This window comes from Notothenia coriiceps, unplaced genomic scaffold, assembly GCF_000735185.1.
Source record: "Notothenia coriiceps isolate Sejong01 unplaced genomic scaffold, NC01 NC01_scaffold00030215, whole genome shotgun sequence".
Lineage (NCBI taxonomy): Eukaryota > Metazoa > Chordata > Actinopteri > Perciformes > Nototheniidae > Notothenia > Notothenia coriiceps.
The window spans coordinates 662,507-689,030 of record NW_011362916.1 but is presented as its reverse complement, the minus strand read 5'-3'; the positions used below and the strand labels follow the sequence as shown (position 1 = coordinate 689,030).

General features: G+C 39.4%; 3 protein-coding genes across 4 annotated transcripts in view; all 3 read left to right on the top strand.

Annotated features, from left to right (window-relative positions):
* The window catches only part of nploc4 (NPL4 homolog, ubiquitin recognition factor), a 19,423-nt gene extending 19,218 nt beyond the window's left edge, over nt 1-205 (top strand). Inside the window, exon 17 of the mRNA XM_010787294.1 lies at nt 1-205. This exon is cut by the window's left edge and continues 2,430 nt beyond it. The gene's annotated coding sequence lies outside the window, so the exon portion shown is untranslated.
* A 653-nt stretch (nt 206-858) lies between these two features.
* Nucleotides 859-5,868, top strand: LOC104959403 (uncharacterized). Of its 2 annotated transcripts, XM_010787293.1 has the most exons (5): nt 1,122-1,142; nt 1,368-1,549; nt 1,653-1,753; nt 4,260-4,389; nt 5,125-5,868. In XM_010787293.1, the coding sequence occupies exons 2-5, from the start codon at nt 1,443-1,445 to the stop codon at nt 5,390-5,392; spliced, it is 606 nt and encodes a 201-aa protein (XP_010785595.1). In that variant the 5' UTR covers nt 1,122-1,142; nt 1,368-1,442; the 3' UTR covers nt 5,393-5,868. The 2 variants fall into 2 exon arrangements, with proteins under 2 accessions (XP_010785594.1, XP_010785595.1); XM_010787292.1 differs by having other exon boundaries at nt 859-1,549.
* A 1,438-nt stretch (nt 5,869-7,306) lies between these two features.
* LOC104959386 (eukaryotic translation initiation factor 5B-like) lies at nt 7,307-19,603 on the top strand. The gene is made up of 6 exons (XM_010787271.1): nt 7,307-7,384; nt 16,042-16,176; nt 16,733-17,628; nt 17,708-17,863; nt 19,178-19,350; nt 19,485-19,603. Exons 2-6 carry the CDS (start codon nt 16,087-16,089, stop codon nt 19,508-19,510), a joined length of 1,341 nt encoding a protein of 446 aa, XP_010785573.1. The 5' UTR covers nt 7,307-7,384; nt 16,042-16,086; the 3' UTR covers nt 19,511-19,603.
* The last annotated feature ends 6,921 nt before the right edge of the window (nt 19,604-26,524 follow it).

Here is a 26,524-nt window from a genome sequence, read left to right as displayed (position 1 = left end):
CTCCCGTGTGAGTTTTTAAGAGCGATTTCTCTGATGTCATGCTAACGGACGGCGGTGACCTTTTCCTTTTGTATTGATCCGGGCCGTTTGCTGAGCGAGCATGCTCTGGTCTTACAGCCGGTCCTGACCGAGGACACAGAAAGTTATATGCTGTTGACCTGGATTTGAAACAAAATGATAATAAAAAAACAACAACAAATTCGTATTGCTGGTAATGTCTTTGATTTGTTAATGTCAATCGGAAAAGTAAAAAAATAAGGCATCATTTAAATGAAGACTTTTTTTATGATTTATGGACAAATAACTTTGTTCTATTAAAGGGAAGTCTTAATGCTGCAGCATACAGGCATGCCTCGGAACATGTAAGTTTGATTAAATGACAACAAGAAGCACATTTAATAAGTAGAAAATAACCAATCAGTGAACGACAATCAAATCAAAAGACATAAAATAAATACTTGAAAAAGGATGATCACAATTCTTAGAAAAATAAGAATTGTGACCAAAATAAATATTTGTACAAATCAGTGATCTCAGATGGACATAAAAATGTTTTTAAATTACCTTAAAACGAGTTGGTATTTTTGTACCACCATTTTGAATGAGTGTTATGTTGTGCTTCTACGATCTACAAACATCTAACACTTTGTTAAATTATTTTCTCAATTCTTATTTTGGCCTATAACATGTCAATGGCAATCAGTCCAAGTTAACGGCTTCAAATGTCTTGTTTTGTTCACAAGTAATCACATTTATGAAGACGGAATCAGACAATTTAACTTGTATTTTTCTTTATTTAAGTTGACAAATTGTAATGGTTCACAATAATCTCTATCAGTTTAGTTGAATAATTTTGAATCCGTAAAAAGAATGAACAAAGCGTTCTTTTATCAGTCAAACAAGGGGAAATCACTTTGAACACATTACAGGCTACTGCAGCCCCTGAAGTGCACATATGGCCGTTTTATCACAACCGCAATACTCTGTAAATGTTTGATCGTTTCCAGGGTACATGAAGAGTTCCCTGTAAGTGAATCTGCCATAACAGATGTTTTACTAGTGATCAGGTGGAGTCCAGTGGAGGTGATCCTGGACATCACACACAGGGCTGCAGATGGATAACAGATGAAGGACAGGAATGTGTAAGTTAGACGTGACCGTAAAACTTCCAGCACCTCTGCAGATCATATTGCAGCTTTCTACACTGTAGATACATTTTCCTGTCTTTTATCTGGACATGTTCTGCATTGTCTCACTCGACTAGAGGCAAATTATGACTATGACAAGATGCAAAATGATCACAAAGAGACATCAAATACCCTCAGTCTTATAAAGTGTTGACAAATGATGAATGTTGCTGAAACTAGGAGTGAAGGAGAGTTCTGATAGGAAACAGACTGAAGGAACAGGTTTGAGGCAGACTTTGAAGTGGATCCTCATTTATGATGCCCAGTCTGATGGGGAGACTGAAGAAGACCCTCCCCCTCTGCAGAGAATATACCCTCCATCCTCTTGTACTTCATTACTTCGTTTTGGACTGCCACTGCAGGTAGGTTCTCCACATCATTTTTACTTTGAGCTCTGGAGTTGTGGATGTCTAATATTATTATGCAGTTTTTTTTCATAGTTAAATAAACGTGTGTGTGTTTAAGGATGAAGACTGCTGGAGTTCTGCTCGTCTTATCGGTGGCTCTATGTGCCGCTCAGATAAAGAAAATAAGTGGGAGACCGGAGTGGGATTTCAGAAATGAAGGTGAGGAATAAAGTACATTTACTATCACATATTGTTTTAGAGATTTCAGTTTTTATCATTTTAATTTAACATATTTTATTCCTTAATCTCTCGTGGTGAAAACATTTCTTAAACTTGACGCAAAGTGCTTTAAACTCATGTTTATGTTACTATGTTTTAACAGTATTGCATTGACTATTTTAATGTGTGGCCGCTCCTAAATAGACATTTTAAAGATATTTAAGGTAACGCTGTCCGGTTAGATTCAAGACTCAAAGATGTTATTGTCATGACATGCTACGGTGTAGTTATGTCATGTATTAAAAACTGAGATCGCAAGTTCCTCAACAGTGCAATTACAAAACATACAAAAATAAATATTAAAAACAATAATAGAAATAGAGCAAGCTCAGGTGTTTGATTTTCTTATGGCCTGTGGGAAGAAACTGAGTCTGGTGGTTTTTGTCATTTTTAGTTATTAATATTATGTTATATTATATATCATCCTTTTGGACCTGTCTGCTGCATTCGACACGGTGAATCATCAGATCCTCCTTCGCACTCTGCAAGAATTTGGAGTTTCAGGGTCTGCACTTTCCCTCCTCACCTCATACCTCAAAGACCGCACCTACAGGGTAACTTGGAGAGGGTCCGAGTCCGACCCTTGTCAATTAACTACAGGGGTCCCTCAGGGCTCTGTTCTTGGTCCCCTCCTCTTCTCCTTGTACACAAACTCGCTTGGATCAGTCATTAGCCCGCATGGTTTTTCATACCACTGCTACGCTGACGACACCCAATTAATTCTGTCCTTTCCCCGCTCTGAGACCCAGGTCGTCGCACGCATCTCTGCTTGCCTAGCTGACATCTCTCAGTGGATGTCTGCTCACCACCTCAAGCTCAACCTTGACAAGACTGAACTGCTTTTCTTTCCGGGAAAAGATTGTCCCACTCTTGACCTAACAATCAATATCGGCACCTCGATTGTTTCCCCGACTCAGACTGCAAGGAATCTAGGTGTGACCCTACAGTAGATAACAAACTGTCCTTCACTGCAAATATAGCTGCTACAACCCGCTGTTGCAGATACACCCTTTACAACATCAGGAGAATACGTTCCCAGCTGACCCAGAAAGCGACGCAGGTTCTGGTGCAGGCTTTCGTCATCTCTGGCCTAGATTACTGCAACTCCCTCCTGGCTGGTCTACCTGCATGTGCCATCCGACCTCTGCAGCTCATCCTGAATGCAGCGACTCGTTTGGTCTTCAACCTTCCTAAATTCTCCCACACCACGACGCTCCCTTCACTGGCTTCCGGTAACTGCTAGAATCCACTTCAAGACAATGGTACTTGCGTACCATGCTGCGAATGGATCTGGCCCTTCCTACATCCAGGACATGATTAAACCGTACACCCCAGCGCGTGCACTCCGCTCTGCATCAGCCAAACAGCTCGCTGCACCCGCACTGCGAGGGGGACCCAAGTTCCCATCAGCAAAAACACGTGGGTTTGCTATCCTGGCTCCAAAATGGTGGAATGAGCTCCCCATTGAAATCAGGACAGTAGAAAGCTTACACATCTTCCGGCGCAGACTGAAAACTCATCTCTTTCGACTCCACTTCGAGCGATAGAACTATTAACAAAGCACTTGTATACTAATAAAGAACTGGCTTATCTAAAGCCAGTTGAGTAGCACTTGCTAGCTCTATGAAACCTGATGTACTTATATGATTCTGTTTTCTTCAAGTTTGTACTTTGTTGGTCGAACGCACTTATTGTAAGTCGCTTTGGATAAAAGCGTCAGCTAAATGCAATGTAATGTAATGTAATTATATAGGACTCTAATTCTGACGCAACCTAAGACATATTTATAACAATGCTTTCTCCTAAAAATAAAGTTTCCTAGATATTCATATTTTCTTTTTATATTGAAATGCATCCTATTTTATGGTATTTACCCGTGATTAATTGTTTCTAATTATTGCCTTTTATGTTAAGCAGTTTGTATTGCATTCTATGCGGGAATGTTGACCACTATTTTATTATCGTTAATATTATTATTTTAATGTTGTTTTTTAAATATAATACAGATGTCTTTTTAACATCCCAACTGAAAATCACCCTTTCAATTCAACCCACTAAAGCCAGATGTATTTTACCTGCAAATCACTGATATCCAGAGTTGCAGATGATTCATTAGATTTTACACATAACAATTTATACTTCTATCTTATGTTATGTTTTTTCCCTTCTATGATATATTTTCTTTTAATGTTCCTTATTTCTTTTCTTTATGTGTTTTTCTTTCTATTGTTCTACTTTCAATAACTGGATACAGAGCTTTTACCCATAATGCATTGGGTAACTTTTTATAATTAGATATTTGATTCAAGTGCTTTTTCCACTACGGAGGATTATTTGAATAATTACTTTTGAATAATTTCACAAGCAAACATATTCAAAAAGCACGTTATTTAATGATCATAATTTGTGTTGGTTTGTGTTTCACTGTGGTTCTTTGCGTGTGCAGCGGAGAAAGTGAACACCAAAGCATGTTCCAACCTCACGCTGGTGTTAGACAACTGGAAATACGCCATCATGACGCAGGTCAAAGATCTGCTGCTGCACGACCACAGCACCGTGCTGCCCGACTATGGACGGTGAGGACCAATCTGTTTTCATTTAACCAGGATGCATGGGTGGGTTAATGAAGGGGCCCACCGAGCAGGGGCCCAAAGGGGACTGCTGGCCTTCACCTGCAAAATGTCCCTCAAAGTGACAACCAAGAACAGATAAAAATGACCTTAAAGAGACATAAAATACCTACAAATGGACACAAGAACACCACATAATGACTCAAAGGATAACCACAATGACAAGAAAGAAACACAAGAAAACCACATAGATGACACACAATGATGACAAAAGACTCAAAAAAGACAGGCAATGTACTCAAAGACACAAATTCACTCATAAAAAAAATTGACCACAACAAATTGACACAAGACAATAGATACAAATGACCAGATTGAGATGCAAAACGACTGAAAAGAGACATAAAATGAACACAAAAAGGCACAACAATTATCAAAAGAGACACAGAATTACCAATATATATATATATATATATATATACACAAAACCAGAGAGATACTGTATGTTACAACTACAAACAGACACAAAAGAACAATAAAAAGATGACAGAAAATCCACTACAAAATATTGTGTCTTGCTACAATGTTGGAAAGATGTTGGGAACTCTTGCATGTCTGTGAAAGCGGCCCATTTTGTTATAATAATGTGATTGTATTCTATTTATATGTTCCTCTCACTTCCTCATTGCGGGTGAAAATAGCTTTTATTGTAAGTAATAAAAGTGAATTCCCCTCCCTCAGGATCCAGCCGCTGTCAGACGCTCTGGGAGATCTGTACGGGGAGTTCAACGCCCTGAAGGAGCGCCTCTCTGAGCTCACCGTCAAGTTTGAGGGAGTGGAGGGCTTTGTGGACGACGTGCGCTCAGGAAGGAAGCCTTCACAGCCCCGAGGTGAAGCCAGACCCCAGGGGTGGCAGCCAGGGGAGGGGGGGGCTGCAGGCTTCAATGCTGGGGGTCAAGGCAGGAGGAGGAGGGTGGTCGTTCGGAGAATCAAGAAACCTGCAGCTTGAGAGTTCGAATTAAGGATGATGACGCTTTGAGACACAGCCTCATGCCTGGTGGGGAGCAATGTTATGTTTGATGCAGGATATTGCTCTTAGCCTCCAAACCAGTTCAATTATCTCTTTCTGCTAAAGTCAGGGAATTTAGGAAACTGACGGATACATTTTTATCTACAGGTGAGGTTATTTCCATCTCATTTTAGGCCTAACACTCGAATGTTTGGAAACTATTTTTCATTGCTGCAATTACATCCCATGTTTAAATTGTAACACAGGAAATAAATCCTGATACAAAACCCTAAAGAGATCAAGTGAAACTGTTAGATTTACAGTTTACACACTGCCTATAACACGTTTTTATTTTCGTGTTGAACTTTCTAGTATTTTGGGGGGGGGGGCGGAGGAAACCAATATGACTTTTTAATGTATTTATTCCTATTGCTCATCTTTTCTCATTGGACTGTCTGATAAACTTCCTGCATAAAGAGGTGTTTTTGTATTTATATACTGTTGTATATATTTTTTTTACCACAAGATGGCTCTGCAAACTGTTAACTGAATCAACCATTTGAAATGATACAGTTACTCTTCAGCCTTTTCACTACAGTGATATATCTTATATATTTACATATTATTTCACCTGTCATCATCCAGCAAATGTATCTGGTTATAGAAAACAACTTTTCAAAAGTATTTTCCTCATGTCAACAACCAGTGTTCCATTAACACAACAACCCTCCAGTTATCATGTTTGATATACTCATTATTTTAATGTTTGTTCTTCATCTTACTAGTAGCCTGGTTTCTAGCAAAATAACTTGTTTTGGACATGCTTTGTATTTTATCTGTTTCTATCGAATAAGCATTTTTTATGTCGATTTTTAAATAGTCCAAATTTCACTAAACCTTACATTGAAGAAAAAGTCTGGACTAATGCAAATTGTAAAAGTTATCCATAACAACGGATTTACTTACAATTTTAGCAAAGACCATCATAAATTAGCAAGTAGCCTATTAAAAGTACACATTTTGCAAAAAATTACCCATTTATAAATCGTTGGGCAATTATTACTGTTGCATTCATCTGTGAAATAGTGTATAACTGTGTTGGTAGGTGTAAGAATGTGGCATGATAGTGGTTGATTTGACACAATCTATTTATGTGCAATCTGGTGACAGGAAATTGCAGAAAATAATTGGCAGTTATAATTGAGGAAAACGGACAATTGTTTAAAAACACAACAGCTTCTAAGTAGTAGTTCAAACTTGCTGTATGGTTGGGCCAACAATAGGCATTAAATACAAATAGAAATAAAAACAAGTGCTGCAAAAGTAAAACAATAACATGATTATAACATGAACAATATACCTACTAGAAGCAATATATTGTAAAGTAGTATTCAATGGACTTTCTAATGTAAATAGCTGCACATTTACCTCAAGTGTGTACTGTAATGCAATACTTAAGTAATGTATTTACATTCAACCTCTGGTATTATAAAATATATGCGTTTAGATTTTACTTTAAAAAGAACATAAAACCTAAAGCATTGAAACCTGAAAAATCATAGGTTTCTAAACTGCCCATATCCTGAAGTGAAAGACACTACCGAGTAAATGAACGCAGCATAAGTTTCTTGTTTGATGAGATTCAGAGAGAAATGAAACTGAAACCCAGGCTTCTGCATTAGGGACTGTCGAGAAATTGTTAGTAAATCACGAATGAATACAGTGTTTTAATTGGCGATTTTTTCAACATAAGTGTTTTAAAAATGATTAATATGTTGAAATAGGTTTTGCGAATTAGCACGTTGGCTTAGATAGAGTTTACGTCAAAGGGAAACCGCAAACTTAAAGTAGTCGAGTAATTTCGCGATCCTCCCTTGAAGTGAAAACTAGGGAGGTTGCAGCAGATATAAAAACAACATTTCCTCAACAGTTCTTCACAAGTTGTTTTCCGAGATATCATGTGACAGGCCGTACCAACCTCTTACTGAAAAGGTAAGTAAACATAGCATAAATATATGACATGTCATTAGCCTTATATAAACTGCTTCACTTGTGCAATATAGCTACATTTTGTGCAGTTTTCACAGGTAATCCAAATATGTACCTGACATAGGCAGAGGTGTAACTCAGTTACAGGTTAAGATCCTGTATTCCAAATTGTAGCCAAGTAAAAGTAAAAAAACATTAGCATTATACTTTAAGTATCAAACGTACTCCTGCAGAATGGCGCATTTAAAGGTGGGGTATGCATGGCCGTATCCACCATTGAGGTCACCGAGTTCCGGACCTCGGTAATATTTGTTCCCTTTTGAGAATCAAACAAAACAGATTTAAATACAAAAAAGAATGCAAACAAGTGAAATGAACTAAATGGCTTAATTGCTTTTAATTCACTGGCAGGAGCGACAAGTGAGAAGGAGCAAAAAGTGAACAACGAGGGAGAGATTGAACAAAGAGAAATAGTAGAGGACAGAGAGAGTAATGAACAGGAAGAAGACAGAGAGACTAAAGAAGATGGAAGAGAGGCTGCAGGTTATGGAAAGGAGAGAGACATGGAAAATGAATGTTGACAATGTTTTGTGATCATTTTAGCCTCTTCTGCATGTCCAGATCATTAATAGTAACAATCAACTGATTCTTATGCATTACACTTTCAAAAATAATTTATGCTGACATTGTGAGCCCACTGACATGGTTTGAAATCAATATATTATCCATTGTGTGACCCCCCACAGGACTTAAAAAGCACCTAACTAGATCATGATAATCCCCCGAACCCCCCTAACATATTTGGACCTCGGTATTTAGGAAATCCTGAATACGGCCCTGTGTGAGAGAACCGGCTTGAGAGTCAATTTCTCTTCAAAATATAATTGATTGCCAGCCTCCCTTGTCCCTGGCTGGCTTGCTAGCTCGTTGGTAACGTAATTGATGTCTTCTAATGTGCCTGCATCTGGCGCTGAGTTACCATATTCCTTTCATGAACCACTTCCTGATATCCATTGTTGCAGATAAATATAAATGATAATAGCCAAACTAACCTAGCAAGAGTAAACTGACAGGCTGCTGCGCCGCATCTCACTCAAAAACCCACACGACTCAACCCAGCGAAAAACCAGTCTCGCACGCAGCCTTTCATTCAGAATTTCATAGCAAAATAAAAAAATGATATTAAACTAATCTTTCAACATAGTTTAAAACAAAAATAAATATTAGGACAGAGCCCTACAAATAACAACCATAAAAATAATAATAAAACAATTAAAATGTTGTATTCAGCCCTGATTAAAACTGCGGGCCCAAATCCTGGATGGGCGGGCCCGGCCCCATGGCCCCATGACGCCGGGTCTGTTTATTATGGCCTTTGTTTCTGAAGAATTGCAACTTAATTCTTGAAATCTCAGAGAACACAGAATAAGTGGAATGTGCAGAGGTCTTTCAGAAACACATATGGATGGTCTGTAAATTAATTTGTGCTCATTGAGAGAGGCTACTCAGATACCTGACTGCATTACTTTACATTATATTTAATATTTTTCCCCTGTCACCTTAATTTGGTGGCTACCTTTACATGGTCAACACATCACACCATGAATTGGTGAATTGTTTGTTTAACCCACAGCATGTCATGGAGGATTGAAGAATATGTATCTGGCTAAAGTTCAAGGATAGAAGATCAACACAACGGATTAGACAGACGGTCATTGTTTTATTGATTGATCTGGAAAAAATGGGGATAACAAATCATAGTTACATTAGACATAAGCTAAGTATACTAGAGATGTTAAGATTCACCGATTCGCATCAGTGCACAGGCATAAACGTTCAAGATGCGAGTGCACCGGTTGAAAGAGTGCACATCGGCTACAGTTTGGGTTGAACTCGCGATGCATCGATTGCGTAGCGTCCTTGCATCGGTAAAAAAACGATTCATTCATATAAAATCCCCTCATCTTGTCAACGCTCAGCAGAGACGATCTTTGATATTTGCTTCTCCACTACGGAGGCCGAGAGTCTCAGTTATCAACACACACGGAAGTTGAGAAAGAGAAACACAGCGCACCGAAAAATACCTACAAATCAAACGTTTGGCAACACTTCGGATTGTTCAAGAAAGACGGTGTAATAGTCATTTATGCTATATAGTTGACCGCAGGTCATGGAGAGTAATAAGGTATCCGTAGACCTTTGTATGAGGTATCTTTATTACTTAACAGGTCTACAACCATGATACATAGATCCGTCCTAGATGCGGACTTGCATACACACAGTATCACTCCGCAGCCTCACCCCTTCAGTAACGTCCTGATGGTATATGTGCGCGGCACTATATACTACAGACGGTCAACTTGAAAAATCGCTCGCAAATTGTTAACGATGCCGAGCCGCTTTAAAGTACACAAGTAGTTCGAGGAACTTAGCGACGCACATAAAGAGGCGACGTGGGGTCTGCGGCTGAAAAGAGAAACCTGAAAGTGAGACATATGAGTTAAATCACTCAGTGAGGTGTTCTGTCAGAGAGAGTGGTGTTTAGTTTACAGCAGCCTGTGAGACAATAGTTTAAATGTCTTCCTTACTGTAAGCAGTTATGAAATATCTGTTTGTGAAAGGTTATTTGTAATTTGTATTGTTCATATAGAAACCACTGCTTTCTGCTCACTGGTGAGTTAGCCTATGAATGAGTGTTAAGCACATCAGGCTGGCAGCTGTATGGGCATTGCTCTATGGTAGCTGTTATTTGCACATTGTTAATCATGAGCAATGCATCCTTACATTGTTTAACTNTCAAAAGGCCCTATTTTGCTAATATAAGGATGGGTTTCATTGTAACAGCACTCAATTTGAAGTCAAATCCCGAAGTGCTACAAGGCAGTGTGAACCTATGATAACGCGTTCCCATAGAACCAAACTTGTGTGCAGAATTTGCCACCATGAGAATAATAGATGTAAATATTTGAGTAAGGGGGACAATTCTTCCTATCTATAGGTAATGATACATTTTCAAAAAAAGCATCAATTATTATATTGCGCTTACTACAATTGGATATCGCCACTGGTCCCCCGTGTTTCCGATTTGGATAAAAGTTTGAGTATTGTGCAACCTTATTATCATACCTCTTGAAGTGCTGTGAAACTCAACCACTCCCATTGGTGAGTCCTGATCCAGAGAGAGGAGGAGAGTTCAGATAACAATGTCAGAATCAGTGTCCCCACAGCTGAAGGTCGACAGGAACAGGCCTCTCAGAGGGAGATACAGCTGTTCAAGGGAAATTTTAACATCTACAACGGTTAAAAAACAAAACACACCAAACATATTCCTTGGATTAATCATTGGGCTCTTGTGGGTGCCAGGCAACACAACTTAAAAAGTGATCCCAACTAAAATACATTTGTGCATTTACCCACTTATACAATGTACCTCACCGGACTCCTTTATCCTCCTTTGCCCTTGTGTACAAACAGGAGTATTAACAGGAGAGTGCGCCATGACTTTGCAATACTTTTAGGTTTCACTAAGAACCCTTGACGCCCCATCTGTCGCCAGGGGGCTCCCCACCCGCGCGTGTTCGCCCGCTGGAACATTCAAAGGTGGGTAGGTCATTTGGAGAAACCAGCTTGAGTGCCTAGAATTTGAAAAACATGCACCGAAAAAATCTGCCACTCGCTCCTACAAGCCCCTCCTCCAGACACACGAAGCACATGACCAACTGAGGGCAACGAGATAAGTTTGTGCACAGATGGAAGCTGACAGGCAGTAGGCCATCCAGAATATGTTGTCCGGCCGCTCAGATGATGGTCTTGCTTTTAACAGTACTGACGGCTTCCAGAGATACATTTTTTTAATGTACCATGGTCAAAGCATTTCATGTATTCATTGCATCGGAGTAAGAGCATGCGTCAATGGAATACTGACAAAAAGTGTTTCTGAAATACCAAGACAACCTCACCATGGCATGTTGTGTGGATGCTAAGTGTCTCAATTAAGGATATTTAACTCATTGACTTCAAGGAAGTACAGGGTGTACTCAAGTACGTACTTAAGTAGTATCTTAAGTTACTTTCTATAAAACCACAACTTGAAATACACTTTTCAAAATGACTACAATGTCTCTTTGAACTTTGGACACAGCCAGGCTACCCGTGTATTTTACCTGAGTATTGTCATGTTATGCCACTTTCTTCTATTCCACCATATTTTCTAAGATAATGTTGTTCTTTTCTTTACTTATATCTGAGATTTGAATTGTAGCCTATGTGCTGTATTTTGTGTTGATCTGCCCATGGACTGCAGATGGAAATGAGCAAACTGCTATAATCTGGTACAAAGCATCTTATCTCTTTGAGATGTATGTTCTTTTTGTACATGGTCCCTGAAAACTAAACCAATAAACTAAACTAAACCTTACAGGACTTTAACTTCTAACAGTGTTTGTACTTTTACTAAAGTAATAAAAGAATAGTGTTGTGAGGTTCTTAAGAGACTTCACAGCAGGGCAGCACTGATATAACAGCATTACTGTGACAGATATGAGTAGTGTTAACATGTGTACTTTGAACTGCTAACTCACTAAATGCTAACAATAACAATAACAACATGTCATGATAACATAGCGTTACCCATACACCCTCGCAGGACAACAAGGTGTCAACATGGACTTACTTACTGAATAAGTAATAAATTAGAAGAGTTGTTGACGCTGACCGGGGAGAAGTGTTCTGTCTAGTGATGTTACGTATTGCGCCAAGGCTTCGGAGTGTGTGTCGAGTAATCCCCGAAGCTTTTTGTGAAGCTTGTATCGTTTTGCATAATATCTATGTCGTTTTGGGCCAGTGACGTCATCGATGACAAACGAAGCCTCGCTGCCTGTCGATACCACGTGACTAGGGCTCTGCACGTGACTGCTTCAGGAAGCGAATCAGATGGATGCGCGCCCCCCTCTGTCGCTGCGTCACTCCGTCCGCGTGCAAGCTCCGTCAGGGTGACCGGAAGCAGAGGAGGTGGACTTCAAAATATGAGTATACGATTTCAGAATCAGAATACCTTTATTCTTCCCACAGAAGATAAATGTACATTGTTACAGCAAAAGTGAAGATAGAGACAAACAAATAAAACACTATTAGAAAGAGAATAGCCTACACACAATATATATATATATATATATAAAAAAAATAAATAAATAAATAAAACAACATCAGTATTTATTTATACTAAGGCCATACTGTTTTCATGGTATAACAAGTTAATGTAACAAAAGCTTCCAAATCTATGTTAACTGTGTTCTGGATTAATGCAATGTAATGGCAAGCATTTTTTATATAAAATAAACAAAGTATTTATTTGTGCATTATCTAAATTTCGGTCTGTTTTGTTCTTGAAGTATTTGCTAATCTCTCCATTGATACATACACCCCTCCAGACATGTTTTAAAATATGGGTTGTATGTTTAAAAAAAAAAAATATATGTGTGTGATGAAAAAAGGCTTGAGAAAAGAGACTAGAATGATTACCATTATATCTCATCCATCGCTCTTTTTAAAATCCAGAATTCATAAATAAATATGCAAAACATGTTCATTAGACACAAGACATTTCTCAATGATCTGGAAAGCACATTTTCAAGACTCAAAATCAATTTTGGTGAATATTTATACTGTATAATAGTAACGTTATTGAAGATGATGCCATGTTTATTGAAGATGTTACATTAGAAATATTCCCCAAAATTATTCAAAAGCACATTCTTCCAAACTCTCTGCTGTAGTATGAGCAACAGGAGACTATTGATGTGTGTAGTGAGTTTGGTAAAAATATACTGTATAAATGTGAAGTGATTGAATATTATTGTATTCTCTTTTTTCGGAGTAGCACTTTGCAGATGGTCCCTGAGCACTCGTTTCTTCTCCGGCTGTGGATAGAGACCAATGTAATGTGTCCAGTTTGGAGGACAGCACGTATTGGCTTTTTTTTTTAAATCAAAATTTGATTGTAGTTCGTTGTCAACCTTACCACAGTACTTAGGAGACGTACTTTTTTTCTGAACAACGTTTTGTTCATGAGTTATTGATCCGTAAAATCTGAAACCAACTTTACTCAACTCGGTGAGGAGCTGTCAAACTCGACCCTAACGCCGCTTACAGCCGGCCAACTAAAAGTTGTTTTCCGTTCACGTTGTCATTATTAGACTCCTTTGCTTCTTTGCTTGTGAATCCAAAAGCTGCGAGGCATGGCTGTTTTCGTTTTGCCATATTTGTTATCACAAAGCCAGAGTTAAAAAAATATCAATATGAACATTGCAAATACCGCGCCGGCATCGCCATCGTAACCATAGCAACGTAAGTAGCGTAAAGAATGCAGCGCCGCCACCTTCAACGTTTTTATATGGCTTTTCAACGCTTTTTCTATCTTTTTTAAAAAATTTATAACCCGTACAGAATATGTAAGACGAAGTGTGTGTTGGACGGTGATGCCATTTGGGAAGGATAAGTTTAATTTGTGTAAGTTACAAATAAATAACATTTGTCGTTACCCCGATAAAAATTAGTGTAGAGAGAGAAGTGTGTGTGTGTGTTGTGTGTGTGTGAAAGGCGGAGGTTAAGACAAATTAATGAGGCAAGCAATAGTAGCATTCGGAAGTTAGAACATCCAGATGAGTGAAGCAAGAACATCGGGGAGCTTTCCCAAACCTCCAAACTAGGAGCCACTTGCACTCAACAAACCCGAAAGAACAGGCGTTCGTACGTCTTTCGGTAGGAAAAGCTTTACAAACTTACTTATTTTCACCCCAGCAGTGGCAGTATCGCGCCCTTCAGTAAAACCGAGTCCACGACGGTTTTTTCACCCCTCCCCCCCCGGCGAAATTTTTTTTTTTTTTTTTTTCCGCCACGGGGACCGGCCCGGACAGTCGGCTAATGGCTCGGCGTATTTAACACACAATTTCGCTTCTGTTACCGTCCGTTTTTGTAACCAAAAGTACGTGACCATTTGACAACTCTACGAACACGATAAAACTAAGGTATTGACAAAAGAAAGTCCGAAAACCTTCCTTTTGCTGTTTTATGTTAATTCACACAATAAAATGATATCACAACAGTAAACGCAGACATTAAAAGAGGATTTAAGTGAGTTTTCAATTGTAAGATTTGGTGCACAAGCTTTACCCCCCCCTCGGTCCTCCTGAACCGAGGGCGCTTCTCCCTCCTCGAGGGGACTTCCGCTAAACTCTACTTATCCCCTGCGGGTGTTGTTGGTTAGCACGTACTAAACACAGGTCGTGTCTAATCTTTACAACTTCAAAGACATTTATTCTTCAAAAACTTTATTATTATCAATAACAAGTAATGTCAAAGACATATAAACAAATATAAACACTTATAAAGACCCACAACGNCCTGATCTAGTTAGGTGCTTTTTAAGTCCTGTGGGGGGTCACACATTGGATAATATATTGATTTCAAACCATGTCAGTGGGCTGACAATGTCAGCATAAATTATTTTATGCTGACATTGTCAGCCCACTGACATGGTTTGAAATCAATATATTATCCAATGTGTGACCCCCCACAGGACTTAAAAAGCACCTAACTAGATCAGGAAAATCCAAAAAATCTCGGGGGGTGTCCCCCGAACCCCCCTAACATATTTGGACCTCGGTATTTAGGAAATCCTGGATACTGCCCTGGGGGTATGTAATTTATTTCAGAAACACTTTTTGTCATATTCCATGGAATGCTCTTAACATCCCGATAGCAATGAATATATTAAATGCTTTGACAATAAATACATTTAAAAAATGTCATCTGTGGAAGCCGTGGCGCTGTAAAAAGCACGACCAATCATCTGAGCCTGCCCGGCTAAAATAACTGGATGCCCTACGTGTGCCTTGGCAGTCTCAGTGTGCACAAACTTATCTCGTGCCCTCATTGGTCATGTACGCGTTCGTGTGTGTTGGAGGAGGGGCTCTGTAAGGAAGTCTGAAGGAAGAGGCAGATTTTTCGACTGCATAGTTTCAAATTCTAGCGCACACGAACTGGTTTCTCCATAATTACATACCCCACCTTTAATGCATTACTTTATACACTACTGGGGGTATCATAATATTTAATAATGTATTAGTTGAATGATATGTTGTATTAAGAATATAAATCTGCAAAGTAGCTAGTAACTAAAAAATGTTGTCAGTAAAAAGAATTAAGTAGCTTGTGTGTACTTGAGTGTACTTAGTTACATTCCTTCACTGGATATAGGTTATGCACTATAAACAGGGATTTAATGTATTGAATTGAATTATGATTTAATAACCCTTTTTGTATCTTAATGAATCGTCAACGGCCTAAAATTAGCTCAGAGAAATACAAATCAGTCAGTCAGCTGACATTTATGTTTTTATTGATTTATAATGTATTCATTGTATTGATAACATACTTGGTATTTATAGCCCTTGTGGTGTTATATAACAGACTAGATGACATATTTGTTTATTTTAGTTGTATAAATGATTAATTCTAACGAAGAGGTGCATTTGTAATCTTCAGTGTCAGCATTTCTCTTCTTGCCACTCCCTAACTGACAGTTATCTAACTGACTCAACTTGAATAGTAAGTGTCCCAGAGAGACATGGAGGATGTAACTGAGATGTTTATATTCATAGACAGACATCAGGGGAACAGGGACTCCCTTCAGAAAGTCCCTACAGATGGAGGGGGGAGCAGGAAACGTCCCCAGCACCTCTGGATCCCAGCGAGGGGAGGATGATGCAACCAAAAAACGCAAGAAAAGAAATAAGGTATGCTGTTTTCCATTTTCACATTTTTCACACAAAGAGAGGTATGCAGCTCTTAGCTATTACCTACCACCAATCTAAAAGCACAACATTCAATTGACCACAGTAACAACAACAACTACATTTCCCTATTATATTTTTAGGGTGATAACATCTTAAAATATGAGGAAAGACATTTGAAGCTTTATATGTAAACCTCAATAAAAGCTTGGAATGTAAAAATAAATAAATACCATAATCCCTAGTAACTAAGTATTTGTACATGCATAATGTGCTCAGTTCATCACATGTAATGATTGTTACAGGCCCCATGTACCCTCACAGGTGTTTTCACCTTTTGTTCTGATTAGTGGAGTTGCGTGAAGCTCTGCTGCGTTCAGCATCTATTTACACAATTAGAAAGATGTAAATTGCCCAAAACAGGATATTCCTAAAACAATATTTTCCTCACATCAATGAAATAAGGTAGGAATGCAGTCATAGGAAGAAATCCCACACATTATTTGAGTGACCGTTTGATAAAATAAAAGCAAATCTTTATTTTTGATGTGTATTCCAGGAACAAAGGCCAGGATACCACAACAAGAAGGTCAAAGACAAAGAGAGGAGGAAAAAGAAGAATCAGAAAACACAAAAGAGCACCTCCAGTGTAAAGAAAGATGCAGATTCTGAAAATGAAGACACAGATAAAGGTGAGATGGAGGTTGTAGGAACAAGCAGCCAAACTGAGGAGACTCGGCCCGTAGAAACGCAACATGTGGATCCACAAGCGGAAGACAAAGTTCAGACTGTGGAAGAACAAAGCCACGGGGATGCTAAGATGGTGCAAGCTCACACTCAAACTCCCATTGTTTGTCAGAACGACCAGGAAACACAGACCGACTTCTCTGAGGCAAAACAAGACGATGAGAAGACTCAACCTGAGACGGAGACGAAGAAGCCAAAAGATACAACTAAATACACACAAACTCCTGTTGTTTGTCACAGCGACCAGGAAACACAGACCGACTTCCCTGAGGCAAAACAAGACGATGAGAAGACTCAACCTGAGACGGAGACGAAGAAGCCAAAAGATACAACTAAATACACACAAACTCCTGTTGTTTGTCACAGCGACCAGGAAACACAGACCGACTTCTCTGAGACAAAACAAGACGATGAGAAGACTCAACCTGAGACGGAGGAGAAGAAACAAGACACGCCAGAAGTCAAAATGCAAAACACTGTTCAGACTCAGTTAAAGCAAAATGCAAACAAAGGCAATGACAAAGCAGCATCAGAGTCAACCGAGAAGCAAAACCCTGAGAAGGAGTCAAAGTCTAAAGAGGAGAATCCCTCTGCCAAACCCAAGTCATGGGCCAAAGTAGTGTCTGGAGAGGGTGGGAGTCAGAAACAGTCCAATGTGGAAGCCTCCAAAGCAGCGGATAAAAACACAAAAACACCCCAAAGCACACGGTAAGACAGGCACAAGCAGCAACATCTGATACTGTGGTTGTTGGTGGGATAGTTAACGTGTATTCTCCCTTCTCCACAGGGATCGAAGCCCAGTGAGATATCCACCCACTGCTCCCATGTTCACCGTTCACATCTACGCAGTGCTGGAAGAAAAGTTTAGATTCAACCAAGAACAAGACACGCTTATGATGTGTTATGATGAAGGGCAAACACCCTTTAAGATTACGCACTTTGTGTGAGTATTCACTTTTTAATCTGCAAATCATTCAAGAATCATAGAATTGTAATTTAAGTTTTTACTCAAATTTCATTTGAGGGTGTTAATACTGTATGTTGTAAATGTATTATCTTTTCAATTTACACACGGCATCTATTGTACGTCTGTCTGTCCTGGGAGAGGTATCCCTCCTCTGTTGCTCTCCCTGAGGTTTCTCCCATGTTCCCCTTTAAACTGTGGGTAACCGTAACTGTACTTGTGTACTGTACTTGAGTCTTGCTTAAGTATATTCATGTGTTTCTACTTTCTACTTCAATACACAAAATACTGTACTGTTTACTTTACTGCAGTTATTTCACTGCCATAGTTACAAGTAGGCCTGTATCAAATAGATACATCTTCAATCTTTTTTTATCACATGAACATTCAAATAAATTAAAAAGCAAGCCCATATGCACTGTAGCAGCTAAAGATCAGGCTACAAGGATATAATTAGTGAAATATTATTTGTAGAATATCTTGATTAGTGTGGTCGGTCTTAAAGTCAAAAGGCTTGAAAAAAGATAGATCAAATCATTTCCAACATGTTTTCTTTCTTTTATCTCTATTTGTTGGCGTTAAGCTTTTCAAAATGGTTATTTTTACTGTGGTCAACAAACTGTTTTTTTTCTCAATCTAACGGCACCATTTTTATCATTCAGTTAACCGCACAACACAAACTCAACTTTTCCCTTATTTATAGGACAGACAATTGAAGCCAATTTAGATTTTAATTTCAAAACGTTTTTCTTATTTTAAATGTGATGCATTGTTAAACATTAAAGGCCCCACATACCCTCAAAAGTGTTTTCACTTGTTGTGCTGATTAATCAGGGTGGAGTTGTTAAAAAAACATTTAATCTCAATAATAATAATAAAAAGCACTTTGTTTGTTTTAAAAAAACATATTTCTGGTCCTCTATGGCTCAGTATTAAACAATCTGGAAGCGATTTTTTTAGTGCATTTTGCTAGGGATGCTCTTGTAGTTTTAAACAAGCGAAATCTTTAATTGATGACTTTTACTTGTAACAGAGTACAGTTATTGCTCAGCTGCTGTAGACAGGGATGCATTTAGCCTCTTGAGAGTCAGTGTTAATCAAAGTGTTAACCATGAGTTGCTTCTACATGGCCACATTATTAATATGACTTGATAACATTTACCTTGATTATCAAGAGCATTATCCAGTGCACACCGTTGCCATGAAGACAATTGTTCTGATATTCAGCCTTCACTGCAGTTTTGTATCTTCAGTAAAGATGTCCCAACAGATGTTTCAATATGTTCTGTGTAGTGGACTACAACAGGGAGGATATCTGGTGGAAGCAAGTTTTTCCGTTGAAGAGCGGGAATTGACAAGAGGCGAGTTCTGGGCGTATTGGTATGGTGTGAAGCAACGATCCAAAGACATAAAGACAGGAATCACTAAAAGACACGTTCATATCCCATTCAACACAAACATTAAAGGTAAGGCAAGAAACCATTTAGCTCTAGCATTCTAACACATATCTATACATTTTCTTCTTGAACAAGAACCTACCTGTGATCTATCTAGAGCTGCACCTTTATGAAGGCTTCATTTTTCGTCATGACGGGCAAAGTTTTTGGGAGTCTGGCCTTCAGATGATCGGTTTACACAGATCAAAAAGTGTTGCGGTATCAGAAGCCTGGCAGGCCTCAGCGGGGACTCTGCTGAATAGCATCTTCCAGAAATGGAACCCATCTGACAAACAGAGCACTGAGAGGTTGTGTGGCAGCTTGTCGCATTTTATGGAGAGTCTCGGTTCTGCACACACAAGGATGGCATTTCCAGGCCATTCACAACCACCAATGATCAAGGTTGGTTGAACAAGAAGAATATAAATCACAGTATTTATTATACTTTACCACAAATTGTCTGCCTCTAATCACATTTATTTTATTCCCAGACATCTGAGCTGATTGAGGACACATTGGTTCAGATTCTAAAAGGAGAGCCGAAGGAGAAAGTCCCCGGCAGCTGGAGGAGCAGCAGTCCTCTCATTCAGGGCCTGTCTGTGTTCATGGTTTCCCTAAAGTGTAACATCAGCCTCAGAGTGAAAGGATTGGCTGAGCTGTGTCTCCTCGTGTCCTCAGAGACATCGATGGACAAGAAACACCTGGACGAGTTGCTAAGTTATTTCCAAAATCCACAATTGTAAGTCTGGAAAAAGTGTCAAGTAGTTCGACAAAATAGAGGTCAATTTACTTGGTTTCTGTCAACTATCTTCCATAACTTCCATGACTCATTACACTATCTGAAATACTGTATACAGTATATAGCCTACTCTCTTTAACATCGGTTCCCTATTTAAAATTATTTCTGGATTCAGTACATAGAAGTCTTAATTTCAGGATCTACTCATAGAGGGGGGTGGCCCATTACTGCATGAAAGCAGAGAAAAGAACATATTCGATTTTAGGAATTTAAAGTAAGATATATCAAGGGATTTCGAAAAAATGTTACCCCATAGGCAAACATAAAAAAAGGTCACATTTTTATTCATGCTAAACTTTCATGAATAAAAAATATTTAAAAAACGTTTTTAGTATTTATCAATTCCCAAACAATTAGGCTTAAAATTGTTGGCAAAATAACACTTTTTAAAGAGTCCCTATTGTGCTTTTTAGGTTTTTGTTCCTTTCCTGTAGTGTGTTATATAGGTTTTAGTGCATATAAATGGCTGAAATCACTCGAGAGGGAGTTTCTCTCACCCCCTGCCTGAAACGCCTCAATTGGAGTCCTTTGTTTACTTCTATAACATAGTGACATCACTAAGTAACACTCACACTTCTATTGGCTAGTGCTCCAACACATTGCACATGATAGGTTAAGGGAAGGGACATCTCTATTCGGTTGACCGAATTGATCACAACAAAGCAATCCAGCTAACCAATTAGAGCAGACTGGGCTCTGGTTTCAGACCGAGGGTGAAAAGAGGGGCTGCAGCACAGGCAGTATGAGAAAAATAAAGAGCTTTTTGAACAGCAAAGGTTTGGTTCTTTGGTAGAAAGGAACGTTTAAAAAAAAAGGAAGTTGTGAATCGATTCAGATGAAATTGTTACATGAATGGATTTTGCCTCATCCCTAATTCTCCCACTTCTCTGTCCTCCCTTCAGTGTGCTGTTGGCTCTGATGAACCGCTGTGCTCAGTCCATGGTGTCAGAGCTCGTCCTGCTCCTTCCTCTGCTCTTCAGGCTCAGACAGCCGGGAGCGGACGCAACCAAAGTGGGTCCGTCTGTGGAGGAGGACAACTGGTCAGGACTTGAAAGAGTCTATTACAGACAGTTCAGGGAGAACATACAGTCCCACCCTGACAAAAGGAAGTGAGTGTGTCTCAAAGCATCCTTACTTTCCTAAAACAGATGATGCCTTTTTAATTTAAAAAACACTTAACTTGTTCACAGGAAAATGCTGGGTTTGATCCAGGCACACCTAAAAAAGGCTGAGGAGATGCCTCTGCTTCTGGTGAGCTGGTTATCTCTGGTCGCATTTGAGGATCTTCCGGAACTTTCAGACATGACGGGAATACCTGCAGAGCACCTGATCCAGAGTCTGCTGTACAGACTGCGAAGATGTGTAGAGTCAAGGGATAACGAGAGAGCAGAGGTGAACAAATCAAATAAATTTACATATTTAAGACTCCAAATACTGTTGTTATAACAGCAAAATAATGCTTTGTAATATTTTATTTTCTGCAAGCAGAGCACTCAGAAAATCCTGACCCATTTACTGCTGAAGGTAGACAAAGAGAAGGAAAGGTAAGAGCTGAAATATTTCCCATGATGCATTCTAGCGTTGTTTTGCTCACTGTAACTTGTGTTTTGTGTCTGTAGAATGATTGAATCTGGTAATATAAAGCTGGTCTTCTCGAGCTGCATCAGTGTGTTGACAAACACATGTGCAATAACGCAACTCGTCCAGTCGTACCACGCTGCAGTTCTCTCCTACCAGCTGGTGTTGAAATTGGCAGACATGATGGATGTTAAACTGAAGAAAGAGGTAATCATTTCCTTAAAACGCGCTCTGAATGCCTTATTTTGGAGTAGTAACTTTAATTCATGGTTTATTTTGTGCCTTTCAGTCCTCGGAAGATGAGTTTGAGACCTCAAATAAGAAACTCTTGGAGGCTCTACAATCCGTGCAGCAGAGAGTCATTGAGTGGAGAGATGCATTGCTGCACAAACCCCTTTTGAAGCATGAGTCTAAAACACTCAGCTATCCAAAGGAAATTGAGGTAAACATTAAAAATAATATTGGAAAGTATTTAAATTAATTATTCAGTTTGCTTCTTTCTTGTATGCAGTTTGCAGCGAACAGATAAAGTGAAACAAAAATAAATGCTGTAAAGGTGAAAAATGAACTTGATAAACCCTGTTTTCTTTCCTGAAAAAATGTTGTTTGATTTTCCTAATGATCAGATGTGGGACTCGCTGCTGAAGGTGGAATGTTCTCTTGAAGAAGTTTCATCCAGTTGGAGGTTGACTCTGAAAAAAGACCTGAAGAAGAGGATTTCTAAGGTGATCATTTATTGATCAGAGTAAAATAGACATTATTATTCATAGTAGACAGTAGTAGACATAACCATGTGTAAGCCTGTGGGAACAATATTTTGAGTATCTGTATGTCCACAGATTATCTCTTATAATAATGTACCCTCAGCCTAATTTTGTTTGTGTATTTTATGACTTTATGCACAAAAAAAAGGGTTGTTTTTTAGTCTCAAAAACTTTAATTCGGAAAAAGGTTTGGTGTCATCTGGAAGTGGACCATACGATTCATTCTATACCTGATATGCTATATAATCCACTTAAATAAGGCACAATACAAGACTACAAAGTGAAAAATCACTCTTTCTTATTTTAGCTGCCATTGACTATAAGAGATCCAGGAGTGACAATTACAGAGTGGCCTTTTCTAGTTTGTATTCTGTTAGTTATCTGCAGATCAAACCAAGAGCAAAGTTACGGGATCCAGTAGCAGCAGGTAAATGCTTTCCTCTTTACAGGACATTTACTGTGTTTTTTTGCAGGCCAGTGAAGAGGAAAAAGTCTTGGTCTGCTGCCTTGAAATTGCAGCCATAAGAAAAAGTGACGAGGTGGTACAGACAAGTTTCGACGAGCTGTGTCAGTCTGCTATCAAGGAAATCTGCCAGGTACAGTCCATATTAATTATCCGTTCAAGGTACGTCCTTACAGAAAGCTCTGTATTCATAAGATGCCTTTGGGTGTTATTGTACGGTCAACACCTATGCATGCTAACCCATGTAATATAGTCGTGCAGGATTGAGTCCAAAAACCCAGAAACGAGTTAGCATTTTACCACTTCCGACTGCTTGTCTCTTTTTTAAACATCTTTTTGTTTAGTTACCTGAAATAAGATCTGTGGTTAACACAAGCTTAAAAAATAATTTTCACTTTTTCTTTTAACATATCAAGATGAAAATACCCCACTCGTGAATGTCTGATCCTTAAATGTGTCATTTAAAGCAGTGGTTGCGAACAAGAATCTAAATTTGACTAAACGTTGTCATGCCAAACATTAAGGCCCGGACACACCAGCCCTTCTCACTTCTCTTATTTTTCATTTCCTCGCTCCTCGATCTCGGTCTCACCGGAAGTTGATTTGTCTGCGCCATCTTGAGTAGCCTCCCAATGGCCTTATTTTTGCTGGAGGACTGAGGAGCGATAATGGAGGAGCGATAACCGAGGAACCATCAGACCATCCTCCGATGAAATCCTCAGACACTCGCCCAGCCCCTTACTGTATATCGCTCACTGATTGGACGATGCAGTGCATGCACTCATCTGATGCTTCTTGACATGAGAGCAGTTTCCCGGCGGAGTTAAAAAAAAATACATGAACCTCACGGGACTCACTCTTCAGTTTATACCGTGTTTTGTTTCAATTCATGTATCATTTAGTTACAAATATGTGATATATCTGAACAACAAAGTGGTCAAAAATCATTTTATTCATTTTTTGGAAACATTTTCATGAACGCCTTTTTGTTTTACATTTTCATTTATTGTCATTTCCATTCAGTCAGTCATTAAGTGCTATTTAAAATGTTAATTTGCTACATATCCAAACAAACAAACAAAGTGTGCAATCCAATGAATGTTAATCTAACTGGGTTTTGATAGATAACATATCTCTTTTTCTTCTCTGAATTATTTTTATTTATTTTGTGCACTCTAATCAATATTAATCATATTGTTCGTTTATACATTTTAAGAATGGGGTTTATCTTTTTTGAGAATGAGTTCTTATTTTATTTTATTTATTTGGGTCTACAACAGATGATACAAATGTTTGTGTCAGTAAATGTGTACTAACAGAGGCGGGGGTGTGTGTGGAAACAACGGGGACAGAGCTGGCTGCTGTCAGACGATCAGCTGTGCAACGTCATCACAAACGGACGTCGCTTCACGTGACGCTCCGGAGGAAAGGACGTCCCATTGCTCTTAAAACTAATTTCCCTGCTTCTCGTGGTTTCCTTGCATCTCTCCATGCTTCCCTGGTGGGAGGGACTAGTCGCAGGGAAACGACGCAAGTGAGGGACGCAAGGAATCCATTTAACCGAAGTGAGAAAATCAGGCTGAAATCGGCCGTTTTCGTGAGTCGGACGACGAAGCGTTCCCTTTCGCCCAAACTCAATTTGGTGTGTCCGCCCCGTCGGCCGTGACACGCCTTATTTGACAGGCAGTCGGACAAAGAAATCCCTCTGATTGGCTGTTCAGCTAGCGAATCAGTGCATGAGAAGCGAAACGGTTGCTTGAGAATGTCTTCCACAAGCAACACTCCAATGGCTGATAGCTCCAGTACCGCACAAAACATGTTTTCGATGGATTTGAGTGAAAATGGAACGCACACTCTATTTATTGTTCGTTTATATCACGTAGTCTGTTCTTCTTCTCTGTCTTCCGGTTGTTGCCTCTTTTGAATGACGAATACACACTACCGCCGCCTGCTGGTAAAGGAGAGTTATTGCCACTAAACGACAATGCGTTCGCGTCAGTTCGTATCGTGCTCGTTCATGAATCTTGGCGTGCGGTCCAGTCGCGACCGACACATGGCCAAGACGCAGGAGAACACAGCGACGCAACAGTCGGCGTCGGCGAGTTCTCTGGTGACTGCTTGGTGTGTCAGGGCCTTTAGCCGTCTTTAGCTTAGCGCTGGTGATACGAAGTCATGCTACCTTGATTTCGTTTTGTATATCCTACGTTAGCTTTTTACTTCTCGCAATTGCTTTTACTTTTCTATCATCATAAAATGAGTGTCATGTGGAGATCATCATGTGGAAAAAAAGTTAAAGTATCAAGAACATGTAGCCATGCTAACTTCCTGGTCGGGAATGACGTCCTCCATCAAAGTGTTCATAAGTTACTTTTTCTCAAACCTTAGATGTTTTTTTTCTCACAAAACAGGACAATCAAAAGTGAAATAATGACAAAAGTTATATTATCATACTTTTCTGTTTTCAGAGAAAGCAGGAGGGAGGCCTGATGCAGAGCCTCTATTCTAAGACGAAGGACCCACCCGTTGTTGTCTTGTCTGCTGTTGTGGTTGAATCAGCAGCACGATTCAGAGACGACTCTGTAGTCCAGCTGCTAGATCCACAGTCTGCCATGAACTACCTGCTGTCTCAAAGTACATTTCTTTTTTTATCATTCATTTATATTATATTTTTTCCTTGAAGAATGTTTACTCAGTAAGTTTCACAATGGTAACAATGGCATTGTTTTGGTGCAGGTGATTGGAAGTCGATCCACGTGGATGATGCTGCAAGACAGGTTTTCGACAACTGTGTGACCTCTCTGCATCATCTGGTGGAGTCGCTGCTTCAGGGAGACGTGGCCCTGGGAAACCTGGAGACCTGTCTGAAATACAGAGACCAGTTCAAGAGACTTCATCAGCAGTGTATGGATCTTTTCATTACAAAAATCCCCCCTTGATTACTACATTATATTCCTCCTTATTGGTGTTAGTTAATAATAGCTGCATTATGTCTTCCACAGACAAGAAACAAATGAAATCTGAGAGCGTTCCTGTCAATGCAGATGTGGTTTTGGATCAGAGAGAGAAGGATTTGGAGTCGTTCAAGCAACGAAAAAAGAAAATGGATACACTGATAAAGATGATAGCAAAAGTGGCAGAAAGCCTCACAGGTAAATCAAAGTGGAAAAATAACCCATTGCCAAATAGTTTTATGTTAAATTAGAGAACTTTTGCATAGAGTTTGGATATGTATTTTTTTTTTTTCTTATTCAACCAGTTCCTGAGATGTTAACTCTGGAGAAGCAGCACAGTGCAGATCTGCACACTGTGAGCCTGAACACACTGGTGCTTGTTCAGACCTTTGATTCTGAGGAGAAGCTGGGAAACACGGGCCCCACCCAGGTCCTCTGGTACAAAGTTGGTATGAATGTCCTGAAAATGTCCAATGAGATGCACAAACTGCAACACAGCAACCTGATTCTGCCCCACTGGGTCAGGGAGGCTGCATCTCTGGCGTCTGCGAGGCAACCCTGCACATCTCCTGTTCCAGTCACCCTGACACAGATCTATGAAATCATCTGGCAGCCGCTGATCACAGAGTTCTCTCAGCTCGGTGTCAGC

What these genes read in the sequence shown, in the direction of transcription:
- LOC104959403 (XM_010787292.1), top strand. Translation starts at nt 1,443, where the DNA reads ATGATGCCCAGTCTGATGGGGAGACTGAAGAAGACCCTCCCCCTCTGC. An exon ending in GTTTTGGACTGCCACTGCAG is followed by an intron (nt 1,550 to 1,652) that starts GTAGGTTCTCCA and finishes TGTGTGTTTAAG; the next exon opens with GATGAAGACTGCTGGAGTTC. An exon ending in GTGCTGCCCGACTATGGACG is followed by an intron (nt 4,390 to 5,124) that starts GTGAGGACCAAT and finishes CCCCTCCCTCAG; the next exon opens with GATCCAGCCGCTGTCAGACG.
- LOC104959386 (XM_010787271.1), top strand. Translation starts at nt 16,087, where the DNA reads ATGGAGGGGGGAGCAGGAAACGTCCCCAGCACCTCTGGATCCCAGCGA. An exon ending in AACGCAAGAAAAGAAATAAG is followed by an intron (nt 16,177 to 16,732) that starts GTATGCTGTTTT and finishes TGTGTATTCCAG; the next exon opens with GAACAAAGGCCAGGATACCA. An exon ending in AAAACACCCCAAAGCACACG is followed by an intron (nt 17,629 to 17,707) that starts GTAAGACAGGCA and finishes CCTTCTCCACAG; the next exon opens with GGATCGAAGCCCAGTGAGAT.